Genomic DNA, 22405 nt, shown 5'->3' with positions numbered 1-22405 from the left:
GGAGTGGGAGAGGAAGAAGCAGGCTCATAGCGGAGGAGCCTGATGTGGGACTCGATCCCAGAATGCCAGGATCACGCCCTGAGCTGAAGGCAGACGCTTAACGACTGCGCTACCCAGGCGCCCCAAGTATACTTTAAACATACACACACACACACACACACACACACACACACACACACAGGAGCTCAAACTAATTCCTCATCAATTGTTATTGTACAAAACATTTATGTGTATACTTGCCCTCAAGACCCAGTTCTAGAACTGAGCATATAGAAAGATAGAAGGGGCGCCTGGGTGGTTCAGCTGGTTAAGTGGCTGCCTTCCGCTCAGGTCATGATTCCAGGGTCCTGGGATCAAGCCCTGTGTTGTCGGGCTCCCTGCTCAGCAGGGAGTCAGCTTCTCCCTCTCCCTCTGCCACTCTGCCTACTTGTGCTCTCTGTCAAACAAATAAATAAAATCTTAAAAAAAAAAAAAGAAAGAAAGAAAGAAGACACTGTCTCTCCCCTCTAGTTTATCATCAAGACACAAGATGAGATAAGGCACGTTATAAAAACGAAAGACGGAGATAAAGGAAGTAAATAACAAAGGAAGGTAATAGAGGCTCATACGCTCATAGAAGGCGGGCAAGGTGGGCATTCACAGGACTCACAGGTGGGGGCAGTGATTGTGGAGCAGGGAAGCCTAAGAGAACTTCAGAAGGCAGTTTGGGCTTCAGCAGAGCCTGAAAGATGGGGGGCACTTAAGTAAGCAGAGAGGAGGAAGGAAGGCATTGCAGGCAGGAGGCATGGTGTAAGTAAAGGCCCTGAGATTGCCAATGGCTTTTTGGGGAGGAAGCAGAATGAACAGGGCATGGTAGAAGATAAGACCGAAAGGTAGCTTGTGTTGTAAAGCAGAAAGACCTTCAGCCAGCGCGCCCCAGTCAAGCTTTCCAGGTTGCCTGTGGCCACCGCCAGTTCTGATTGGTCGGTAGCTGAGCCATCCCAGTTATTAAATACCATCACCCCCGAGGGTAAGGCTGTGTAGGCACAGAGGCCAAAGCCAGCTCAAGAGAGAAAATGCCAAGTTAAGGAGTTCAGATCTTATCTTCCCAACATTAGGGGCCAGTTAAGGATTTTTAACCAGATGACTAAACTGCCAAAAGGGGTTACGATGAGCTTGTGTTGGCAGTGAGGTGATAATAGGTCGGGGAGAACGAGCTCAGAGGGGAGAACATTAGTGAGGGGGTGTTGTGCTAGTTTAGGCTGAAGCAATGATAATCTAGAAGGAGGTGGCGACAATGGGCATGGTACCGGGCCCTGAATGTGCAAGAATCCTGGAGCAAAGGCCCGCTTGTGTCTGCAAGCCCATGCCTCGCACAGTGCCCAACACAGTCAAGCCTCCATGTGTTTACCAATAAAAAGGAACTGTGGAAACACTGTCGAGTAGATAGAAATACATTGGGCTGCCCAGGTATTTTAAGGAGAGACAGAGAATTAAGGGCCGGCAGCATCTTTAAAGCTCTCTACTGCCATCTCCAAATTTTGAAGGTTTGGAATATGAGGCTCAGAGAAGTTGTGTCCTGTCTGCACATTTGAGAACCTGGCTTGGATACCTTGTTACTTAGTTACTCCAGTAAGCCCGTAGGTGTTACTGTTGTTGTTGTTTATTAATAAACGCTTGCAATTTTGTCCACTGACTTTGAAATCTGTTATTTTACTTTTATAACATACGTGGGAGGAGTGTAGAGAAGGAGGAGGAATTGGCTAGAATGGTTGTGAGAAGAGATGGGAGAAAAATGACTTCTGTAAACTGATTTTCAGGACTTTTTTAAAAAAGAATTTATTTATTATTTGACAGAGAGAAAGAGAGAAAGCATGCAAGCAGAAGCAGGGGGTGGGGCAGGCAGAGGTGGAGGGAGCAGCAGGCTCCCTGAGGAGCTCGATCCCAGGAACCTGGGATCATGACTTGAGCCCAAGGCAGACGCTTAACCAACTGAGCCACCCAGGCGCCCCTGGTTTTCAGGACTTTCCTCAAAGTGTTGAATAAGATAGGACTATCATTTGGAAAAAGGTGAGCAATTTCCTAAAGCAGATTTCCTACAGCAGAAAGAGGTAAGGCCTTCATCCTCTCAGCAACATTTTTCAAACTATGGTTCAGTACCCATAACCAGGGCACAAAAACAAGGCAGGGTTCATGACCAGGATGTATTTAAAACAGGATGGAAAAGAATCGGATGGGTGGGATGGGATAGAATGGAATAGAATAGAATAGAACAGAATAAATTGCATGGTTGGTAGAATGAGGTAATATTGTTTTATAAAATTTTTTTTAGCTCTAAGTGAGGGTGTGTGTGTGTGTGTGTGTGTGTTGAGATGGGAGGTAAAATGAGTTTGTTGTTATGAATCACAGTAAAAAATGTTTGAACTGTTCAATAAATACCTTTTCTCAAAGTGAAAGAAAACCTTTCAATGTCAATTGACAAAATATAGAATTCTATCAAAAGAAGAAAAGACAAAAACATTTATGTGTGTGTTTCTAGAAAACCTTCTTTACTCTCCAACAGGTCTCTTCACCTAGCCCCTACACTCAGTCTCAACCTCAGTTTTTCAACTTCTTAAATATTCTCTAAAGACTTTCCCTTGACCATCTCTCCACATAAATGCACATTAGCAAACCCACGACAGAGTGCAACTATTGCCTTTATGCAGACAGCTCTTAAATAGAGTATCTCTCCAGCGTTGCCCTGGTAAAGGTTTTCTGGGGCCTAGGGAGCCCTTATTTGTAGCATTTGTCACTTTTTGTGGTATAAATACACCAACCATAGCCAAGCCCAGCTACCCGCATGACTTCACTGAACACAAAATTGGGAAGATATGCATATTAGCATACATTACGTAGTATTCCCATCATGCAGATGTATTGGGGAAATTACCTCAAGAGCATACATACTAGTAAAATGTAGTAAAAAGAATTAGGAGATTATGAGTTTCGAATATTTATTACCTTTTGAAACATGATACACTTAATTGTAGGTTTATAACATTTAATTTTTTAATCATGTTTGTGTCTAACTGGCTCACGAAATTTTGCCTGATGTCTCCTGTGTAGGCCGGGGTCCCACTCTCTCTGCTACCGCTGTACAACTGCACCCAGATCTCTTCCATATGAAACCACACACTTAGCATACTGAAATCTAAACTCGCTTTCCTCTTTGAATCTCCATAGCGCACACTTCTCTTCCCCTCTTGACTTCCCTATTTCTATGAATGGTGCCTCCACTAGCCATCCAATCAGTTGCTAATTCTTCAAGGTTCTGCTTGGGCAGTGTTCTTCTGATCTACCCCATCCTTTTCATTCCAGTTAGGGTCACTGTCCCAGTCCAGACCAGTTAACTGAACTCTTCCCCTTCATCTTCTTTTGACTACAGTCTATCTGACCATACTGTTAGATTCATCTTCCAAACGCACAGCTCTGAAAAAGCAGCTCTTCCAGTCAACACACCACACTCTAATCCTCGAATCCGGCCTTGCCCCAGGCAATCTAGACAGCGGCTGGTTCCCTGTGCTTGGAATATGCCTTATGATTCCTGATCCTGTGTTTGCTCAGTTTTCTCTTCCTCTGGAATGCCCTTCCCTTATCACGGAAAAACTCATGTCTTTTAACTAAGACTCAGTTCCAATGATGATAAAAATAGGCAGGTTGTTTGTCTGAGGAATATAAAATCTAGAGGGTGGAAATGCCTAATGAGGTCCAAACCCAGAAATCATTTGAAGATAAAAATGTGTTTGGTCACTATCTAACATAGAGGCTCTGAGAAACATATTGCAGTAAAGTAGCACTTCCCTCATTGTTCTTACTAAAAGCTTTGCTGTGAGCTGACATGAGGTTTATCTGAAACCTATAGATTTCAATTCTATATGTTACAGCTGTCATTCATGAACTGAAATGATCAAGAATTGTCTGTACTCTAACCATTTGCTGTTTACTGTAATTATTTCCCTTTTAAGAATGCTCTGAACTAAAATGTGTTGAGAAGGTGAAGAGAGGTGGGCCGTAGAGACATGGAGCCCCAGAAGGCTGGTCCGTCATCACCACTGATAAGCCTCATTTGTCTTTGGGACACTGACCACAGGTACTAAAGACCCACCACATGCTCAGGATTTCTCAACAGTCAGAGGCAAAAAAGCTGACATTTGTACCTTTCACACATCTCTCTTCCTGTCAGCCATTCCCTGATGGTTAGCGTAAAGCATAATGCGTTAAATGTGTGCTTTCTCAAGGAGGAGAATCCCAATGACCAGCAAGTGATAAGTGATTCCTTTCCTCTCAAGTTCAGATCTGAGGCTGAAGTTTAGCAGGAAAGGAGGAAAGAATAGGCTGCCACAGCCCTGTGGTCACTGGCCTCAACTTTCTCACACACTTAAATTATTTTGGATTGGAGAGAGCCTGAATCCTTAGCTGAGGAGAGGTGAAAGAGAACGAGGAGGGGGAAGGTGATGAGAAACAACTGGAAAAGGTAAAAGTGTTTTGAACCCTCTTCTTGTCTCTCTTAAATTGAGATTATCAAGGAGTAGTCTTGAAATCACTTCTATGAAAACCACTTAGGTACTTGCTTAAAATGCAGATTCCTAGGCCCTACCTCAGACCCACTGAATCATAGTCTCTAGGGGCACTGCCCGGGACTGTCTATATTTCACTGGGACAGTGTCTGGGATACACACTAAAGAGTGAAGACCACTGTTCAAGTGTTGGCCGCTCTGGCCTGCAGGCTGGATAGGGCCCACAAGCTAAAGGTGTTTTTTACATTTTCAAAAAATTATTTTAAAAAAAGAAGAAGGAAAGAAAAGAACACACACTGTAGCTCATAAAGTCTAAAACATTTACTATCTGGCCCTTCACAGAAAAGTTGCTGACCCCTGTCTAATGCAATGCAAATAAAAGTCTGTATCTGAAGTTAGCTCTATCCCAGCCCAGCCCCAGCTAAATTAACTGATGTGGCAGATTTGAAAAAAAAAAAAAAAAGTGATGAAATACATGAAGTTCTCATCTAAAAATGCAGTTGTAATGATTATAAGTGGAGGGGAGAAATGTATAGTTATAGTAAACATTCTGTAGCGGCTTTGGAAATATATTTTCATCTCTACAAGAATTTATAACTCCATTTGATTCTCTCCTTCCATATACTTATCAGGTGGCAATACATCCCAAATTAGCCTAGTAAGAATCATTGCTCCTATACTCTTTATTGCACATATACTCTTCATTGGACTATGCTTACATTACACACATGAGGAAAAATATAAAACTATATCCCAAAATGTCAGTCTGGGGAATGAAAATACAATAAATTCTCAAAACACAGATGATGCACAAAGTGAACAAAGGGGATAAAATTGAATTTGATATCTTTCTACCTAAAAGGAGTTTAAGAATCATAGAGCAGTTGTACCTCCTAATTATCTTGGGAAACATGAACTCATTTTCAGAAGGGTTCTTATACTCTGTGAAGAGGCTCAGTTTGGGAATCACACCAGTTAGATTCATAAAGTAATCCCAAAGACGGAATGCTCATTCCTTTTGGAGTAATTTCTACATGTTTTTTTCTTTATTATTATTTGTTTTATTTTTGATGTGGAGAAAGAAACTTTATTATAGAATCTACAATATTGGCTTTAAAAATATATTAACTTGCAAGTGACTTGTCTTTCAGAACTGCGAACTGAAATATCTTACAATATTTTTTGTTTCAGTGTTATTTTTGTCTCACGAAGAAAGTAATGTTAAAAGCTTGCTTGCAGCTAACATTTTTTGATAAGGACTTAAAGTATATTACAATTTTTAAGAAGCAAAGTTTAAAACACCAGATAAAGTCTTGAAACCTAGCATGCTTCACCATTTAATAAAATTATGACTCATTTCTGTAAGAAAATGCTTTTTTAGTAAGAAAAATGCTTTCTGAGCTAAGTTTAAACTGCAGGGGCACATGGGACACCCACAAACCCAGTCAGCAGAAGTCTCAAACTTTTAAGATTAAAGGAAAAATAAATTAAGTGTGTACAGAGAATGAAAAAAAAAATCCCCAATGGTACAAGTCTATAAACGGAAGTAAAACTAAAACTCCCCTAAAATCCCCCAATCATCAATCCTTATAAATTCAGCACTTCTCTTCTCCCTTTATTTCTTCAGGACCCCCTAGTTAACTGAACACAAACGTCTTCAATGATCTTTATCTCATAAAACACAATCCCCAAACTACGCGAAGCCTGGATACCGGCCTCCGTATCACAAACCGCTTAACTTAAAACCATGCAAGCACACGTGGGGTTTCCTTAGTTCTGTTCGGAACCCCGTGGACTTCGCAGGTGTGTGATCCAGGGCGCGCGCTGTAGGAGTGGTGCGGGGGCACAGGTGTGCGGTGGGCGCCGCCCGGGCCGGGCGTGTGCCCTGGTGAGAGTGAAGTGCTAGTGACAATACGGAGGTGGCGTGTGGGCTGTGTGGGCTCCAGGATCTCGGAGAGGAGTGAAAGCTCCGCCCGGATGCCTCATATGGAGCGTTGATAGCTCCATCCCCACTTGTATTTAAGTGTCCTTTGTCACTAACGAGTTAAATTAGAGATATTAAAAACAAAAACAAAAAACAGCCAAAAGTCCTGTGAAAACACATGCTCCCGTCCCCTACTCCTCCTCCCCAGCCCCCATTCCCGCATCTCAGAGAGCTGACTTTTGCACCCTGCCTAAAAATCCAATCCCGAACGCAGGAGTTCTCCCCCCTACCCCGCCGCGGCCCTTGCCACCCCCACGACAGTGAGTCAGAGCCCGGCGAGCTCGGGCGCTGGTGTCTGGGGCACGCCGAGTGGGGCGACGGTGGCGCGGTCGCCGAGGAGGGGAGGCGGCAGCAGCGGGACGTGGCGCGAGTCCGCGCGGCCGCTGCCCGGGAGCGGGGTTTGCGCAAGAAAAGGCGCCGCCGCGGTCCCTGGCCGCCCCTCCCCGGCCCCGGGCTCCCCGCCCGCGCGCCGTCCGGGCCTCGCGGCGCGTCAGGCGCAGCGCGGCGGCGCGAGAGGCGAAGGGGAGCGGCGGCCGGGCCGGCCCGGCACCCGGGCGGGCGGCAGCCAAGGCGACCGCGGAGGCGGCGGGCAGGGCGCGTGCGCACTGCAGGGGCGCCAGATTTGGCGGGAGGGGGAGTGTCCAAAGCTCTTTGTTTGATGGCATCTCTGTTTACAGAGTTTACATTTTAATATCAACCTGTTTCCTCCTCCTCCTTCTCCTCCTCCTCCGCGACCTCCTCCTCCTCCTCCTCCTCTTTCTCCTGAGAAACTTCGCCCCGGCGGTGCGGAACGCCGCTGCGCAGCCGGGGAGGGACGCAGGCAGGCGGCGGGCAGCGGGAGGCGGCAGCCCCGTGCGGTTCCCGCGGCTCCCAGCTGAGCCCCGCGCCCGCCGCGCCATGGCCCGGAGACCCCGACACAGGTAACGGGGAGCCCAGACGGCCGGCCGCGGGCGGGGGCGCGCGGGGCACCGGGCGCTTGGAGAGCAGGTGGGAATGCGTTCCCGGATCTTCTGCGGGGCTGTCAGATCCTTCGAGGACCTAGAGCCTCTGCCTCCGCAGCAGGAGCCGCGAGTAAAACTAATGAATGGAAGAGCCTATGCGGGAAATATATCAGGACGTCAGGAAGCGTGCCCTGAGGCTCATTTTGCAAGTTGCACGGGGATACGTTTCTCTTAGGGGGCAAAAAGCAGCACCTTCCAGCCGGGGGCAGAGAGGTGCCCACCAGCCCCGGGGAGACCACTAGGTCCCTGGCTTGATGCAGCGGGCGTCGGCGAGGAAGTCGCAGCGTAATTGGTGGATGCATTGCGATATGTTTGGACTTGGAAGTGGAGAGCATATGGCAGATATAGGGAAAATGCCGGATTGTTTGGTAGCTGCAGGTAGTTCCCTTAAATTTCATTCATTCTTTATGGAGGCGAAGAAGAGCGGCAGCTGACAGGCGGCTGCAAAGAAGATTTTAGGGAGGAAAAGGGTCTCTACATTTGCAAATTGTTTTAAGCTCCGGTTTTGAAGGCTCTCATCACAGTACTCTGGGAGGCTTTTATTTCTTATGCAAGCACTTCACACGCACTCACACGCGTCCGCGCCGCACATGTCCCCGCACTTGGGGAGGCTCGCCGGGATGATGGGTGAAGTCCCCTCACGTTGCGGCCGCACGGAGGGGAAGAGGGAGAGGAGGAGGGAAATACTCGTCCGAACTGTCAGTCGCTGGCCCTCCCGCTTCCCCTGGTCTCTGGACTTCCCGGACTGGAAGCGCCGGAGTTCCCTGCGAGCCGCCGGGTGCGGGGACAAGCTCAGCGGCCGTCACGGTTGCCACTCAACGGAAAAGCACCGAGGCGGGCAGCACCCAAGGCCGCTGCCGCGCAACCAGGACGCAATCCCCGCGGCCTCTTCGCTGGGGCAAGAGGTCCCGGCGCGGCGCGCACACGTGGACGCGGCTGGGGTTGCCGCTCCTCCCCACGCCCTGCTCCCGCCGCCTTAGGTCGCCTGGGCGGAGGAAGGGTGACGGGTCAGTCCTCGCACAGAGGTTCTTGGTATAAGCTTCTGGAGGCAAAGCAAATCCAACCTCTTTTCCTTCGGGTTGTTTGCTTTTCATGTACTTATTTTTTAACCGGCTGTCGCTTGTCTCCGCGCAGCGCCGGGGAGTTGCAAGGAGCGTGGGTGTGGGCCTGGGCCGTGCAGCAGCACCCTCGGCCGGGCCTGGCCAGGCGGGGAGCAGCGCCTAGGCATGGCTGGGCGCGGGAGAAAAAGGGAGGCGACCTGGGGGGGCTCCTGGGCTCCCCACGCCTCGCCCAGGGCCTGGCCACGCGGGGCGGGGGGGCTGCCCCTGAAGTGGTTTCACCTTCGTCTTTGGGACTTAACAGCAGAGCAGCCGAGGCCACCCATTTTTTTGAGAGCAGAAACTGGGAGGAGGAGGAGAAGGAAGCTGGGAAGGGGTGCTGGGAGGAGGCGCGGCGGAGACTCCGCGCCCCGCGATCTCTGCTGGCCGGGTGGGGCGGGGCCGCGCAGGTTCCTTGCAGCTCCCAGGTAGCGGAGAAGGGTGGCGGCCGGGACGGGCGGGAGCCTTGAACCTGCCTCAGGGGGAAGAGAAACCCGACTGCGGGCTCAAAGCCGTTTCTTGCTGGGCGAGCGTCAACTCGGCAGGGATTATTAACCAGGTCAGCGAAATGAGTCTGAACCCCTTTTCTAGAATCACAGTAGTGGCCACAAGGCACTTCCTCCCGCTCCCCTCCCTCTTCCCAACCCCCAACACCTCTTTTCTTTTTCGTTTCTTTGCACGGTTTGTTTCCTTGACAGAATGTAATATTCATAGTTGTACTCTTGTAACCACACCAGGTCTAGCAGGTGGGGAGTCGAGTTCATCAAGCCTGAAGTCAACCTTTGAAAGTCCTCCGACTGTTGAGTCTGAGAGCTTGTCAGAGCAGATAAAGGAAAAGTTATTTCAGGTCCTTAGTAGAAATTAGTCGTGCTACTTAGGCTACCGGGACAAATTAGAGCGAGGGCATCGCATGCAAAGCTCAAAAGCTCGGCGGGTGCCAAACCTGCTGATGGCCCCAGGAGCAGACTGTGAGCGGCCCTGGGCTCGCCCTGCTCCCTTTATGGTTTCAGGACTTGCAGAAGTCCCACACCACGTTTTCCCCCAAGACTGGTTTTGCACATCTCTGCTTCTGTGCTGAATTTTGAAGAAGCACGGAAGACGTGAAATCATCATTTATTAACACTGGAAAGTACCTTACTAATAGAATCCAAGCCCTTAGGTATACGCGAGGAACTGAGGTCCTGAGAGAGAGGAAGTGATTTGTCCAAGTCATGCAGGGAAGTGGAGGCAGAATTAGGACTGGCACCTTTGCCTCCACAACTCTAGACTTGTTTGATGCCTATCCTTTCTCACCTGACGTTGGCTGCCCCCTATGGGCCGCCGTATTTGTTGCTCATTCCTGAGAGGTAGCTGTTTCCAAGAGAAAGATGTCCAATTACTAGTCTGGAAAATGTAGTTCTCACTTCTGAAAATCTCCAGATCCAGCCAAGCCTAAAACGTTAAAGTGGATTGAATCTGTGACTCCTTTTTCAGATTACTCTGCTTTTCTTGGTATCCTTGATATTTCATAAAAGTGCCACTTCATTTGGGGGCTTTCCAAGGAGTACCCTGTGAACCGTTCAAAAGATGCTGACCTACAGCTCTGGGATTATAATATATAATATAATATAGATATTATATATCTATTAATATATACACATATACATTATATATCTATTAATATATATATCTTCTGATGCTTGTGTTTTTTATTAATGGGAATCTATTGTATTTATTAATCAGAAGTTGTTTAGAGCCTCTTGTTGACAGTGGAGAACAGGATGAGACTCTTGTCTCAACAAAAATGATTGTAGAGTTTAGGGATCTCTTTCGTGGTGGCATTTGGAGTTTGGATCACATCCTACTTGTCACCATGCATCCTGGACCTTCAGATTGTGCCCAAAATAATAGTTTTAAATTATAAGAACCTCAAATTCAGGATTTTTGGAAAACACTTTTGCTTGACTTGTAAGGGGTGAGTAATATATACTTGTAAGTTAGTTTGGGAAGACGAAACCTGAGATAAATATAAATTTCCTTTTTAAAAATAATAATTGGCACTATGATGTTGCTTTATGTCATTATTTTTATTGTTCTCAGTTTGGTGGATTTCTCAAATTACAATGAAAAATTTTAGTGAAATTTCTAAGATAGTATAATTTAAGATATTTAAGGTACATTTATATTATATTAATATCTTATTTAAGATATAATTTAAGATAGTACATCTTATGTTCTATAAGTAAAATTATAACTAAAAGTAAACTGTAAATTTTACTGTCTGTAACATTACTGTCATCTATTAAGTATACGATTAATAAACACTAAGTGTAGAGTTACTTCAAAAGTCATCAAAATTCAGAGTTTTGGTCTACTAGGTAAAAGAAAAGGCTCCCTTCAAAACACTAATGCATTCTTTTTAAACCCACCTGGGGGAATCCCTCAGTTTTGAATTAGGTACATCTTAAGAGATGTCAAATACCATTCAGTCAGAAATAGAAAAAAAAAAAGTAAGTAAGAGTGTGACTACCAAGTGGCCTTATTCATTTAGTTACTTAGGAAACTGAGCACTGTCATCACAGCCACGAGTTAGATCAACTGGCCTAGAGTTTTGAGCTGTTGGATATTAACATTGTGTACAAAGCAGTGTGATCACTTGATGGCCTTATCCTTCCTCTGGTTTTTTAAATACTTTCTTTTTACGTTCTCTTAGTCTTCTCACCTTTAAGGGGTGACTATAATTGTGTTGTTGGGTGTGTTACTTCTTGAATTCTTTTTCTCGCAATAAAACAGCAGCCCCATTGGAGTAACGTGATTGAGTTGCTTCTTGTTTTGGAGAAATATTATTTAAATGATGTGATGTATGCCAAAGATTTTGAGCACGTGCTTATATGGAGGACATAGGCTCTTGTTTCTTTTATTGTCCTTAACATTAAGTTTTCAACTTAAACCTTCATTGGTTGGAAGGTTGCCAGATGTGTAACTTGTCACTGGCCTAACAGTCTCAGCAGGTTTAAACATGCAGAGCAGTAAGAAAGTGCCAGGTCCTTGGCCGTATCTGTGGATACCACTAACAGCCGAACCAGTTTATAACGCTAGGGCAACAGAATGCAGAAAACAATCTCGTTGTGCAAGATTTCACAATTTTATCTTCGTAACCTTTGAAAAGATTGAGTTTTCATGTAAATTTTGTATCCCAGCAGTTTAAGTCTTCTGGTTTCAGTCCACGTCTGCCCATTTTTTATTTCTGCAGCATATACAGTAGTGACGAGGATGATGAAGACATTGAGATGTGTGATCATGACTATGACGGGCTGCTGCCTAAGTCTGGAAAGCGTCACTTGGGGAAAACTAGGTGGACCAGGGAAGAGGTAACTAATCGTGTTATCAAAACATGGAACAAACCTAGAGTGTATCAATTTATGAAAAAAATGTTTCAGCTAAACTACAGGTGCTCAAACTAATTAGCAGGCTCTTTGAAGTCTTCTCCCAGCCTGCCCCGGCAGCGTGCTGACCTCTCACCACTCCCCCGCGCGTACACTATACCTTCCGCTTCCAAACTCTTTGTAGTTCATTGAATGTCCCCTCCTTCTCACTTTAGGTTTCCGCGGTGTTTTTCTCTCTGCCTATTCTGTTCTTGTCCTGCTGCTGCACTGCTTCTTACTCCTTCTTTATCACCTGTGAAGACATCGCCTTTTCTGTGAGGCGTGGATTCCCCAGGCAGGTCGGATGCGTCCTGCCAGCATTGGATACCCATTCTTACTTAGGACTGCTGTAACATGCGTGCCTCCCCCAGGAGACTGCCTACAGATCTGCAGAGGGCAGCGCTAAATGACTGTTCATTTTTGTGTTCCCTGAGCCCAAAATCGCTTGATACCAAGGAAGATATTAATAAGCGTTCTCTGCACAAATGAATGAATTGCTATTTCCCAAAACAAAACAAAAGTATGAAACAAAATACTCCCAGAACTCATTTTGTCATAAAGGATTTATTTAACATATGTGATATATAACATTTCACAGAGCCGTTTACATGAATGTCTATTCGAACAGCTTTCAGTGATGGATGGAGACGTGTCTTCTTCCCACCTTTCTTTTTCTGCTAGCTTATCAAAAGCTTGATCTTTGTACAGATGGAACAATACTTGAGCAAAATTATTAGTGTATGGGAAAAATTGCTTTTTCTTTAAAGCTTTCCGAAAAAATCTGCAACTGATTTTAGAGGATTTTATGTTAGAATAAATGATATAACTCTTCTTGGGTTTCATTGCACCCTACTTCACTTAACCCCGAGCCCCTGTTGATAGGCAGGTTGGATTGCCAGTGAGGTCCATAGGAAATGCGTAGTTTATCCGTGGAGGTTGTGATCTTAGATGATCCTGAAAGATATAGAAGTTCTCTTGTTAACACTGGTGTCCTAATTCCTGTGTCTGTGTCCTACAAGGACCCACGTTATGTGTGAAAGTTACCTTTGCAGAAATGTGGCTGTTTTTCACTTGAAGGAACATGTTTAGAAAGACAGTTGTGAACTGAAAGATTTCTCCCTGATGTTTAGTGTCTTCTGTGTTCTGATAAGTTTGGCCTCATTTAAATTGTGACTACATTGATGCAAAAATGAAATTCTTTTCTTACATTATCTATGCCTTCACATTTAATCTAAAAAGTGATCTTCCACTTTTTGCATGAAAGAGGTTGAACTAGTTAAATGTTAAAACAGAACTTGAACCGTTTCTTACTCAAGATCCTATTTAGTGCCATAGTTAAATGTCTATTGACTCTAACATTGGAGTTCATTATTTTTTTCCCCATCAGGCAAAACTTTTAATAGTTATCATATACTAAACATTCAGTGAACCAGGCATTATGCTAAATGTTTTGCACAGCTACTTCATGGAATCCCCCCAAATCCACATTGACATCAACATTCCCACCGCATAGATGACAGTATTAAGGCCCAGAAAAGCAAAATGATATACCCAAGCCCATCTACCTAGTCAATAGCTGAGTCAAGTTTCAAACTCTGGTCTGTCAGACTCTAAATAAATCTATGCTCTAAAACACCATATTATATTCGTATCTGTTGTATTTGGATATTTTTGAGGGTTTTTTTCTGGATTGGATTATTGGATTGGTTCCCTTTTACTCTGATTGAATAAAGTTACACAGTAAATGACTGATATCTTAGGATTAACTTTAAATGTCTTAGGATGAAAAACTAAAGAAGCTGGTGGAGCAGAATGGAACAGATGACTGGAAAGTTATTGCCAATTATCTCCCGGTAAGTTTGTAATTTTTTTCTTTCTATAAAAGGAAATCTTCTCCCAACATTTTGTCCTGGGAGTGGACACTAAGACATGACCCACTTGCATGTCATATATAAGAAGTAGGGGAAGAACTGCTTCATTCATAGCTTATAGTTTATAGTTTATATTGTAATGCATATAATTGGGGTTTCTAAATAGATTGTTAAAGGATTTTTACACCATTTTTTTTAAAACTTTGCCTCTTGTTTTATCTTTTTATTTATTAGGATAACATAAATTAGCATTCTGATGTCTTGTTATACGGTAGGGATGATGAAACTCCTGCTATTTTCAAGTTAGCTTCTTTTAAATTTCCTATTTATTTCAATAGCCATACTTTTGGTACCTCGGCTGGAAAGTTTGGTTTATCCTTTTTGACTTCCCACTTCCCATCTGCATCCAAGCCGTGACTATGGCATCTGGGATTCCTTTGTCAGTCAGCCCCTCCTCTCCATCTTCCTTGCTCCCTCTTCTCTACGCAATTAGAGGGGCTTCCTAACTGCCTTCCCTGCCTGTAGCCTTCCGCTCTTCCATCCATCCCAAACATTGTTGGCACATGGAGCTTCCTAAAATGCAGCTGTCCTTGAACTTTTCCAAATCAACAGCAGTGACATAGAGTCTCACAAATTAAGTACACTGTCTCAACCTGGCCCCCAGGGTCCTTCCACATGGCCCCAACATACAGCTCCGGTTTTGTTTCCTACTTCCTCTCTGTGAGCAGGTTTCGTTGAATTCATTTCTGCTTTCCCTCCTTTGGGCTTTTGTCTCTGGTGATGTCACCTCCTAGAATGTTCCATCCATCCTTGCAAGCCCTTATCAAGAAACATAATTTCTCCTCCTAAGGAGATGCTTCTATTCTCAGCCCAATGTCATTTTGCTTTGGTTTCTTCTCGCATGTGAATCAAATTCTGCCATCTGTTAGTTAATCATATATTTGTCTTTTTTAATCTATTGGTTAATTATATATTTATCTTTTTTTTCTTATAAGATTATACTCCCTTGTAACATAGGGCCTCTCTTTATTCATCTTTGTTCTGCAATATGAATACTCGAGGCCCTAAATTGAAGCACATCTCTTAGTTTGAATAGGAAGCAAACTTGAGTCATTAGGGTAGGTTTCCACGAAAGCCTAACCTTCCTGTGGAATCACCAACAAGCCTTAGTCTTGGTTCACAGAGGTACTTCTGCAGGCTGAGGATAAGGTTAGGTTAAATTGACAGCTATGTGTACAATATGATGGTCCTTCAATTCACATGGCAGGACTATTTTGCTAAGGAGTCAGAGCTTCTAATTTTAGATGCAATTTTGATATATTCTTTGTATGTTTGTTAGCTGTAAGTAATGAGTGAGAGGTAGGCTCTCCAAACATGCCCTCAAATGTTCCTGACTGTGTATACTGTCTATGTATGGTTCCTACTGTAACAAAGTCTTCATGTGCTTATCACATCATATCTATATGACAGCACATACTTTGTTATTTGTCTAGAATCGAACAGATGTGCAGTGCCAGCATCGATGGCAGAAAGTACTAAACCCTGAGCTCATCAAGGGTCCTTGGACCAAAGAAGAAGATCAGAGAGTAAGTTCTTTCCTCATTGGTGTGTGAGTCACAATTCAGAATATTCCCCAGACATCTTACTGAATGCTTCCCAACTTGAGGAAACAGGTAAAGTGTCAGGAAGCAGAGGACTTTATTCCCATATTTCCAATGAATGAAAGCAGATTCTTAGACATTTTCTAAAGATCTTGTAACACTGAAGAATGATTACACTGAGTCATTACATAACATTAAAACATAGGTTATTTTTGTGTGTTTATCTGAAGGTGATAGAGCTTGTACAGAAATACGGTCCGAAACGTTGGTCTGTTATTGCCAAGCACTTAAAGGGGAGAATTGGAAAACAATGTAGGGAGAGGTGGCATAACCACTTGAATCCAGAAGTTAAGAAAACCTCCTGGACAGAAGAGGAAGACAGAATTATTTACCAGGCACACAAGAGACTGGGGAACAGATGGGCAGAAATCGCAAAGCTACTGCCTGGACGGTAATAATATGTCAAAAAATCTATTGATTGGGAAGAATGAGGGAGTGGGTATTGAACATTTTGTTTTAAATGTATGGTGAGTGAATTACATTCCAGTGATCATGTTTCATTAGCTACGCCAGATCCATAGGTTTTAAAACCGGAGGAGCCCTTAGTATTTCTCTGGTCGAGGGCTTCCAGAATCCACCCAACAGTGAGCTCTGCGCCAAGTCACTGAACTTCAATCGTCCCATTTGCAAAATGAGTAATAGCCTACTTCCCAGGGCCAAAGTTAGTATCAAATAAAATGAATGTCAGAGTACTTTGTAAACTATAAAACCTCTAAACACATAGAAGGAAACTGAGGACAGAAATCTTGTCTCTGGTCTGAGTTCATGCAGCTGGTGAAGTGACCAGAAGGAGCTCAGCTGTCATTTTCCTGTTACTAGCATTCGCTTTATTATACCACTTGGCTTCATTTTTCTGCCTTTGAAGAAATAAATAGAATATTTCTAGAATTATCATACTGCTTCCATGTTTTTAAATAAGGTCAGCGTTGTGCTTTCTTTTAATGCACAAGGCACAAAGATGACCTCATTCTGAGAGATATCTATAGAAGCTCATTTTTGTCCCACTTACCCCACTTGAACAATTCATAAACACATTTTCTTTAATTTGGAAGATACTTTTCATTATAAATCTTATGTAAATAATGTAAGATAGAAAATATTTAATAAATTTTGTTCTTGAGCTTCAGATTTGGAGAAAGCGTCCTTTCAAAGAAGGCCATGGCTCTGATGGTTTAGGTAGTTTACTTGTGTGACGGTCCAGAGCATTTCCTCCCTCATGGAGGGTTCAGGATCAGCTTAGAGGAGCCAAGAGGTTGACGAAAGGAGGTCTTTTGTCCCATTTGGCCTGAGAGGATATGCTGTTGATTCTTGTAAAAATTTAAGGGGCGATTGAACTTCCTCTTTCTTTAGCATACATTTCCCCCACCCCCATCAAAAGAGTAAAAGGGAGGCTTAAAACGGTTTTGTTTTTTTTTTTTTTGAATTGAGAAACTGTTTTCCTGAGAAATGAAAGACTTTAGTAAAAATGCTTTGCAGTTTGAAAATATATTGGGACTTGGCATCTTTCCCTTCTGTATCTCATTTTCCATTCTCACCTCTGGTTATAGAACAGTTTGAGTGGATGTCAAAAGGTGGAAGTCTCTTTTTTTCTTTTTTTCCTTTTTTTTTTTTTTTTTTTTACTCCAAATTTCTGGCTAATGCTATTTGAGATAAAGAGCAGACAGTGAGGCAGTGGCGACATCATTATCATTCACCAAACTTCACTGTGTGCCTGTTGTGGGGGGTAGGCCCTGCTAAGCCACCCTCAAAGAAGCAATTTTCTAGAACAGCTGGATCTCTTAAGTTGTAGTAGAGTCTTATACCATGAACAGTCAGAATACACATGAAGGGTGGCTGCACTGAAAATATTCTTTTATCAAGGAAACAACGTGGTTAAAGAATTTAAAGATTTCTAGAAATCCACATATGTTCCATATGGGGTAATGAGAAAAATCTATGGATTTTCAGTTAGGTAACAGGGGAAGCATGATTTTTCAGAGGTCCCGAAGACTAAAACAATTAAAACAACAACAACCCCAAAAGACCAGAAGAAAAGGTCTCTGTTCGAAACAGTTTTCTGTCAATTAACTCTAATCTGAATTGAAATTTTTGTTTGTAAAATTCTTATGTGATATATTTCTGTGCAGAACTGATAATGCTATCAAGAACCACTGGAATTCTACAATGCGTCGGAAGGTCGAGCAGGAAGGTTATCTGCAGGAGTCTTCTAAAGCCAGCCCACCAACAGTGGCCACAAGTTTCCAGAAGAACAGTCATTTGATGGGCTTTGCTCATACTGCACCTTCTGCCCATGTCCCGCCGGCTGGCCAGCCCTCTGTGAACAATGACTATTCCTATTACCACATTTCTGAAGCACAAAATGTAAGCCATTTCTGAGAATTTAGCTTACTGAGAGAGAAGGTGATTTTAGCTCCAGGTAGAAGTAATACCTCACACTTTTACATATTCCAGAGAACTTCCATAAACAGGATCCCCTTCGATCCCCACCTACAGCCCGTGAGGTAGATAGGGGGAGGTGTTGTTATCTGTGGGCACATGCCCAGAAGCCAGAGTGCAAAGAGTCGCACAGCTCACAGTGCAGACTGGTGTCGGGGCTGTTGGATTTTGACTTCAGTGCTTCAGATCAGATTAGCTTTTGAATGTAAATGTACTTAACAAGCTCTTGCTGAAGAAGGAGGGGAATGAAGGTGTATTTTCGAGCTGTTGTTTTCCTCTTCCAAAATGAAAAGTGAGTGTAATATAAAGTTAAAGAGGAGACCTTTTGACACTGAAATTCAACAAGTTTGATTCTGGTAGTGGTCTAGCAGAAATGTCTTAATGTATTCCTTCTGGGCATGTTTACCTTCTTCCTCTGAGTCAGGAGCAGGTTTGTGACACATTTTCTGATGCCTCCTTTCACCCTCCTTTGGATCACTGTGATTCCTTCCTAATTGCCAAATATTTCTATTCAGGAAGAAATTTCCATAATGGTTGGGAAAAGAAAAATAAGGAGAATAAAGACAAGAGCAGTAAACTTTAGGGGCGCCTGGGTGGCACAGCGGTTAAGCGTCTGCCTTCGGCTCAGGGCGTGATCCTGGTGTTATGGGATCGAGCCCCACATCAGGCTCCTCTGCTATGAGCCTGCTTCTTCCTCTCCCACTCCCCCTGCTTGTGTTCCCTCTCTCCCTGGCTGTCTCTATCCCTGTCAAATAAATAAATAAAATCTTTAAAAAAAAAAAAAAGCAGTAAACTTCAATCTTACAACTAACAATAACAGATGGTGAAACTTAGCCAAGAATATGGAGCTCATATGCAAATTGTATTCAAAATGTATTCCTAAGTAGTTTTTAGTCTTCTCATCTGTTCCATTCATTTGACTACAGACTTTCCAGAAAAGTCTCAGATGAGTGAACTATCATAGGTGTTTCTGTGCTCTTCATTAAAACTCATAATTATTCCAGGAAAAATATTTCTATTAGAAACAGCTAGAGCCATCAGTTTTTCCCATTATGACTTTGTTCATACACTCATGAATGCTTTTTAGATTATATTTTTCATTGTGTTTTTCATACTTCTCATCAAGATCAATGAGCACTTTAAATCTCTTTATGTTGCTTAAACTACTTATTTGGCAGTTGTCTGGGTGGCTCAGTTGGTTGGGTGACTGCCTTTGACTCAGTTCATGATCCTGGAGTCCCAGCATCGAGTCCCACATTGGGCTCCTTGCTCAGCAAGGAGTCTGCTTCTCCCTCTGATCCCCGCCCCCCGTCCCGCCCCGCTCTCTCTCTCCCAAATAAATAAATAAAATTTTAAAAAAAATTAAAAAAGTAAAAAAGGAAACTACTCATTTTGCCATTTTTAAAGGCCTGGCAATTTAGAGGGTTTTTTTTCTCTGTGTGTGTGTGTGTATTTTATCAGTAGAGTTTTGTTCTGTTTTCCTCAGTCCTAGAGCAAAACCTCAGGAAGCCAAGTCCCCTAAAGCCTATGTGACCATGAATGACTCGGCCTTTGTTTGTCTGCCTTTTTGATCTAGGTCTCCAGTCATGTCCCATATCCTGTAGCGTTACATGTAAATATAGTCAATGTCCCTCAGCCAGCTGCTGCAGCCATTCAGGTAAGATCATTTGAAGACATTTCATAAAGAAACTCATTGGCTGTTAAGACATGCTTTCTTTCTTTCATTTAAACACTTATTTTCAACTGAAGTGAAAGAAAACAAAAGAGGGAATAGTGGAGAGGTGGGTGGAGTTCTGGCCAGCAAGCCACCTGTCTTCACTTCTAGAGTGAACTTGCTCAGGAATTCTCTGGTTCTCTGATGTTATCAGCCGACCCAGCACATCAGTGGGTGCCCACTCGAGCCTCAGATTTCACATCGCTCCCTCACCAGTGGAATAATCCTCACAAAGCTTTGTACAGTGGCTGGATTCCGTTGGTGTTGGTTTCACGCTGAGGCTTATCAGGCCCAATGGCCCCTCATGACTTCAGGCCACAGCTATTGTGTCTGCAGCCTCCAGTCAGGCCCTTGAAATTTTTTCTCCCTTAACTTTTAATTTCAGAGACACTATAATGATGAAGACCCTGAGAAAGAAAAGCGAATAAAGGAATTAGAATTGCTCCTCATGTCAACTGAGAATGAGCTCAAAGGACAGCAGGCGCTACCGGTAAGAAGAGAACCGTGTACTTGAATGGGGGGGACCACAGCTGCATCCCAGTGCCCTCTGCCTCTTCTCCCTTCTCTTCTATTACACTAACCAAGACTATAGATCCATGAACAGTGTTTGAGCAGAAGTTGCTTGTGCTAAAATGCAGTTGGGCTTCCAACGTGTGTTGACCGAATGGAAAGTAGCCCTTTTGTGTGGCAAAAGAAACGCAGAGTCCGCTCGTGGTGGCCACCATCGATTTTCTTGTCTTCTCGGGACTGTCATGCATTCAAGGATGAACTAACAGATATAAATGAATGATAATCTGCAATTTTTACAAAGCCCTGCATTTGTCTGGTCCTATTCATTTGACACTTTTTCTATTATTTTTCTTAACCTAGATTTTCTTACTTTATCATTTCACATATGATTTGGTGCCTGTTCCATATATACATGGGAAGAAGGTATGGATACGCTCTCCGTCAATAACACGGCCGCTGTCTTTTGTTTGCATCCATGAGAGCTGTGCGGACCATTACTGAATTTTGACATTTTTTTTGGTGGTTGGGCTGTGAACTGAGAAAGCAGCGTGTACTTTGTAACTTTTGTAGTTAAGCAACAAAGAGAATAAAAGAGATGTGATACCCAGCAGGAATTCTTAGGAGTGAATTCCTTTGGGGTTAAATAATAAGATGATTATGTGCATATGTTAGTTCGACCACTTTTTAACTTTAGTTCATGTTTTGCAATGTCTCCTGTTGCGTGGTCATGCTGAAAGGAGACTTCTGTTACTGTGCTCTTCTGCTTTCCTAACCACGCTGATCTGGCAGCCCTTCAGTGCTTCAGTGCAATCGGTAACATTCAGAAGGGACAGAAGCAACAAGAACATATGCAGATAAAATCAACTCCAACTCTTGAGTCTCCTGGCCTTTTTGCAGTTTAGAAGGAGAATAGGACAATTCTTCGTTCTCAGCAACCACGTGTGGCCTTTTGGAACTTACATTAAAGTAGATCTTGAAGACAGTCCATGTGAGACCTGTACTTTGTGACACAGTGCCTCTGTTTGCAGTTTTAGCAGAACGATGACAGTGAGGGTACTCACGGAGGTGACAGACCGTAACAGTATTAAAAAGCAGGGTCTTGCAGCGATGAAAGGAAACATCTTGACAACTGTTTCATAGGCGCAAGTTTTGGATGATGCAACTACTTTTATCTTTCCTCCAACAGCATCTGATACCTTGTGCAACTTCATTGCTAAGTTCCTTCTCCCTTTCTTCTCCCCGCTCTTTCTTTATGCCCCCACCCCCCGTCTCAGACCCAGAACCACACGTGCAGCTATCCTGGGTGGCACAGCACCACCATCGCTGACCACACCAGACCTCATGGGGACAGCGCACCTGTTTCCTGTTTGGAAGAACACCACTCCACCCCATCTCTGCCTGTGGATCCTGGCTCCCTACCTGAAGAAAGTGCCTCTCCAGCAAGGTGCATGATCGTCCACCAAGGCACCATTCTGGATAATGTTAAGAACCTCTTAGAATTTGCAGAAACACTTCAATTTATAGATTCTGTAAGTAGAATTGTTAAGGCAAGTTAATGTTTTTGAAGGTGAATTAGAAAACCCATTTCTCAAACGATTGCCATTTTCTATAGCAAATATGTTATTAGCGTATATTAATGTACAAGTATGATTTTAGCCTTTGCATATATGTCTTTTCAATGATTTGAATTCATCGGCTAAACTCAGTTAAAAGGTGGCTTTTCATACATTTCCTTCAAAAAGCATCTTTTTTTACAACAGTAAAGTTAATGACCTATAAGTAAATCTTGGGTTGTGGAATGATGTTTGTGTTATTTTTAACTTATTTTGCTTTGTGACTTCTTTGTGTTTCTCCAGAATTGCGCTTTGCTTTTGGATAGCACATTAAGAATTGTGTTTACGCAGAACTTAGAGCAGTCTTTCAATGTACTTGAAGTAGTAAGAAGTTCAGTGGTGATACCGGCTCTCGCCACAAAACATTGATTATTGATTACCAGTCCCAGTTGGTTCAGTGAGACAGACCATCTTTAGTGAAACAGATGTGAGTGCAGCACCTAAAAAGTAGATACTCAGCTCATTTCCTTTGTCGCTGAAAAGCATTCATTGCATATCCATCAAGTGGGATGCCCTTGCCAAAATGCGCCATCTAGAACAGGCTTCCTGTTCGCACTGGATTGCATGCGAGTGAGA

The 22405-nt window shown here is 43.5% G+C and overlaps 1 protein-coding gene across 2 annotated transcripts in view; it reads left to right on the top strand.

Annotated features, from left to right (window-relative positions):
* Positions 1-7212: 7212 nt before the first annotated feature.
* MYB (MYB proto-oncogene, transcription factor) overlaps positions 7213-22405 on the top strand; it is a 34260-nt gene continuing 19067 nt past the window's right edge. For both annotated transcript variants that reach the window (XM_026504851.4, XM_026504853.4), the window contains exons 1-9: positions 7213-7442; positions 11853-11970; positions 13806-13877; positions 15389-15481; positions 15727-15947; positions 17683-17917; positions 19569-19649; positions 20092-20196; positions 21491-21745. In XM_026504851.4, the coding sequence (XP_026360636.1) occupies positions 7420-7442; positions 11853-11970; positions 13806-13877; positions 15389-15481; positions 15727-15947; positions 17683-17917; positions 19569-19649; positions 20092-20196; positions 21491-21745 (1203 nt within the window). In that variant the 5' untranslated portion in view covers positions 7213-7419. The remainder of the gene's footprint in view (positions 7443-11852; positions 11971-13805; positions 13878-15388; positions 15482-15726; positions 15948-17682; positions 17918-19568; positions 19650-20091; positions 20197-21490; positions 21746-22405) is intronic.

This window comes from Ursus arctos, unplaced genomic scaffold (assembly GCF_023065955.2).
Source record: "Ursus arctos isolate Adak ecotype North America unplaced genomic scaffold, UrsArc2.0 scaffold_13, whole genome shotgun sequence".
Classification (NCBI taxonomy): domain Eukaryota; kingdom Metazoa; phylum Chordata; class Mammalia; order Carnivora; family Ursidae; genus Ursus; species Ursus arctos.
The sequence above is the reverse complement of the archived record's forward strand: the minus strand, read 5'-3'. Positions and strand labels throughout refer to the sequence as shown.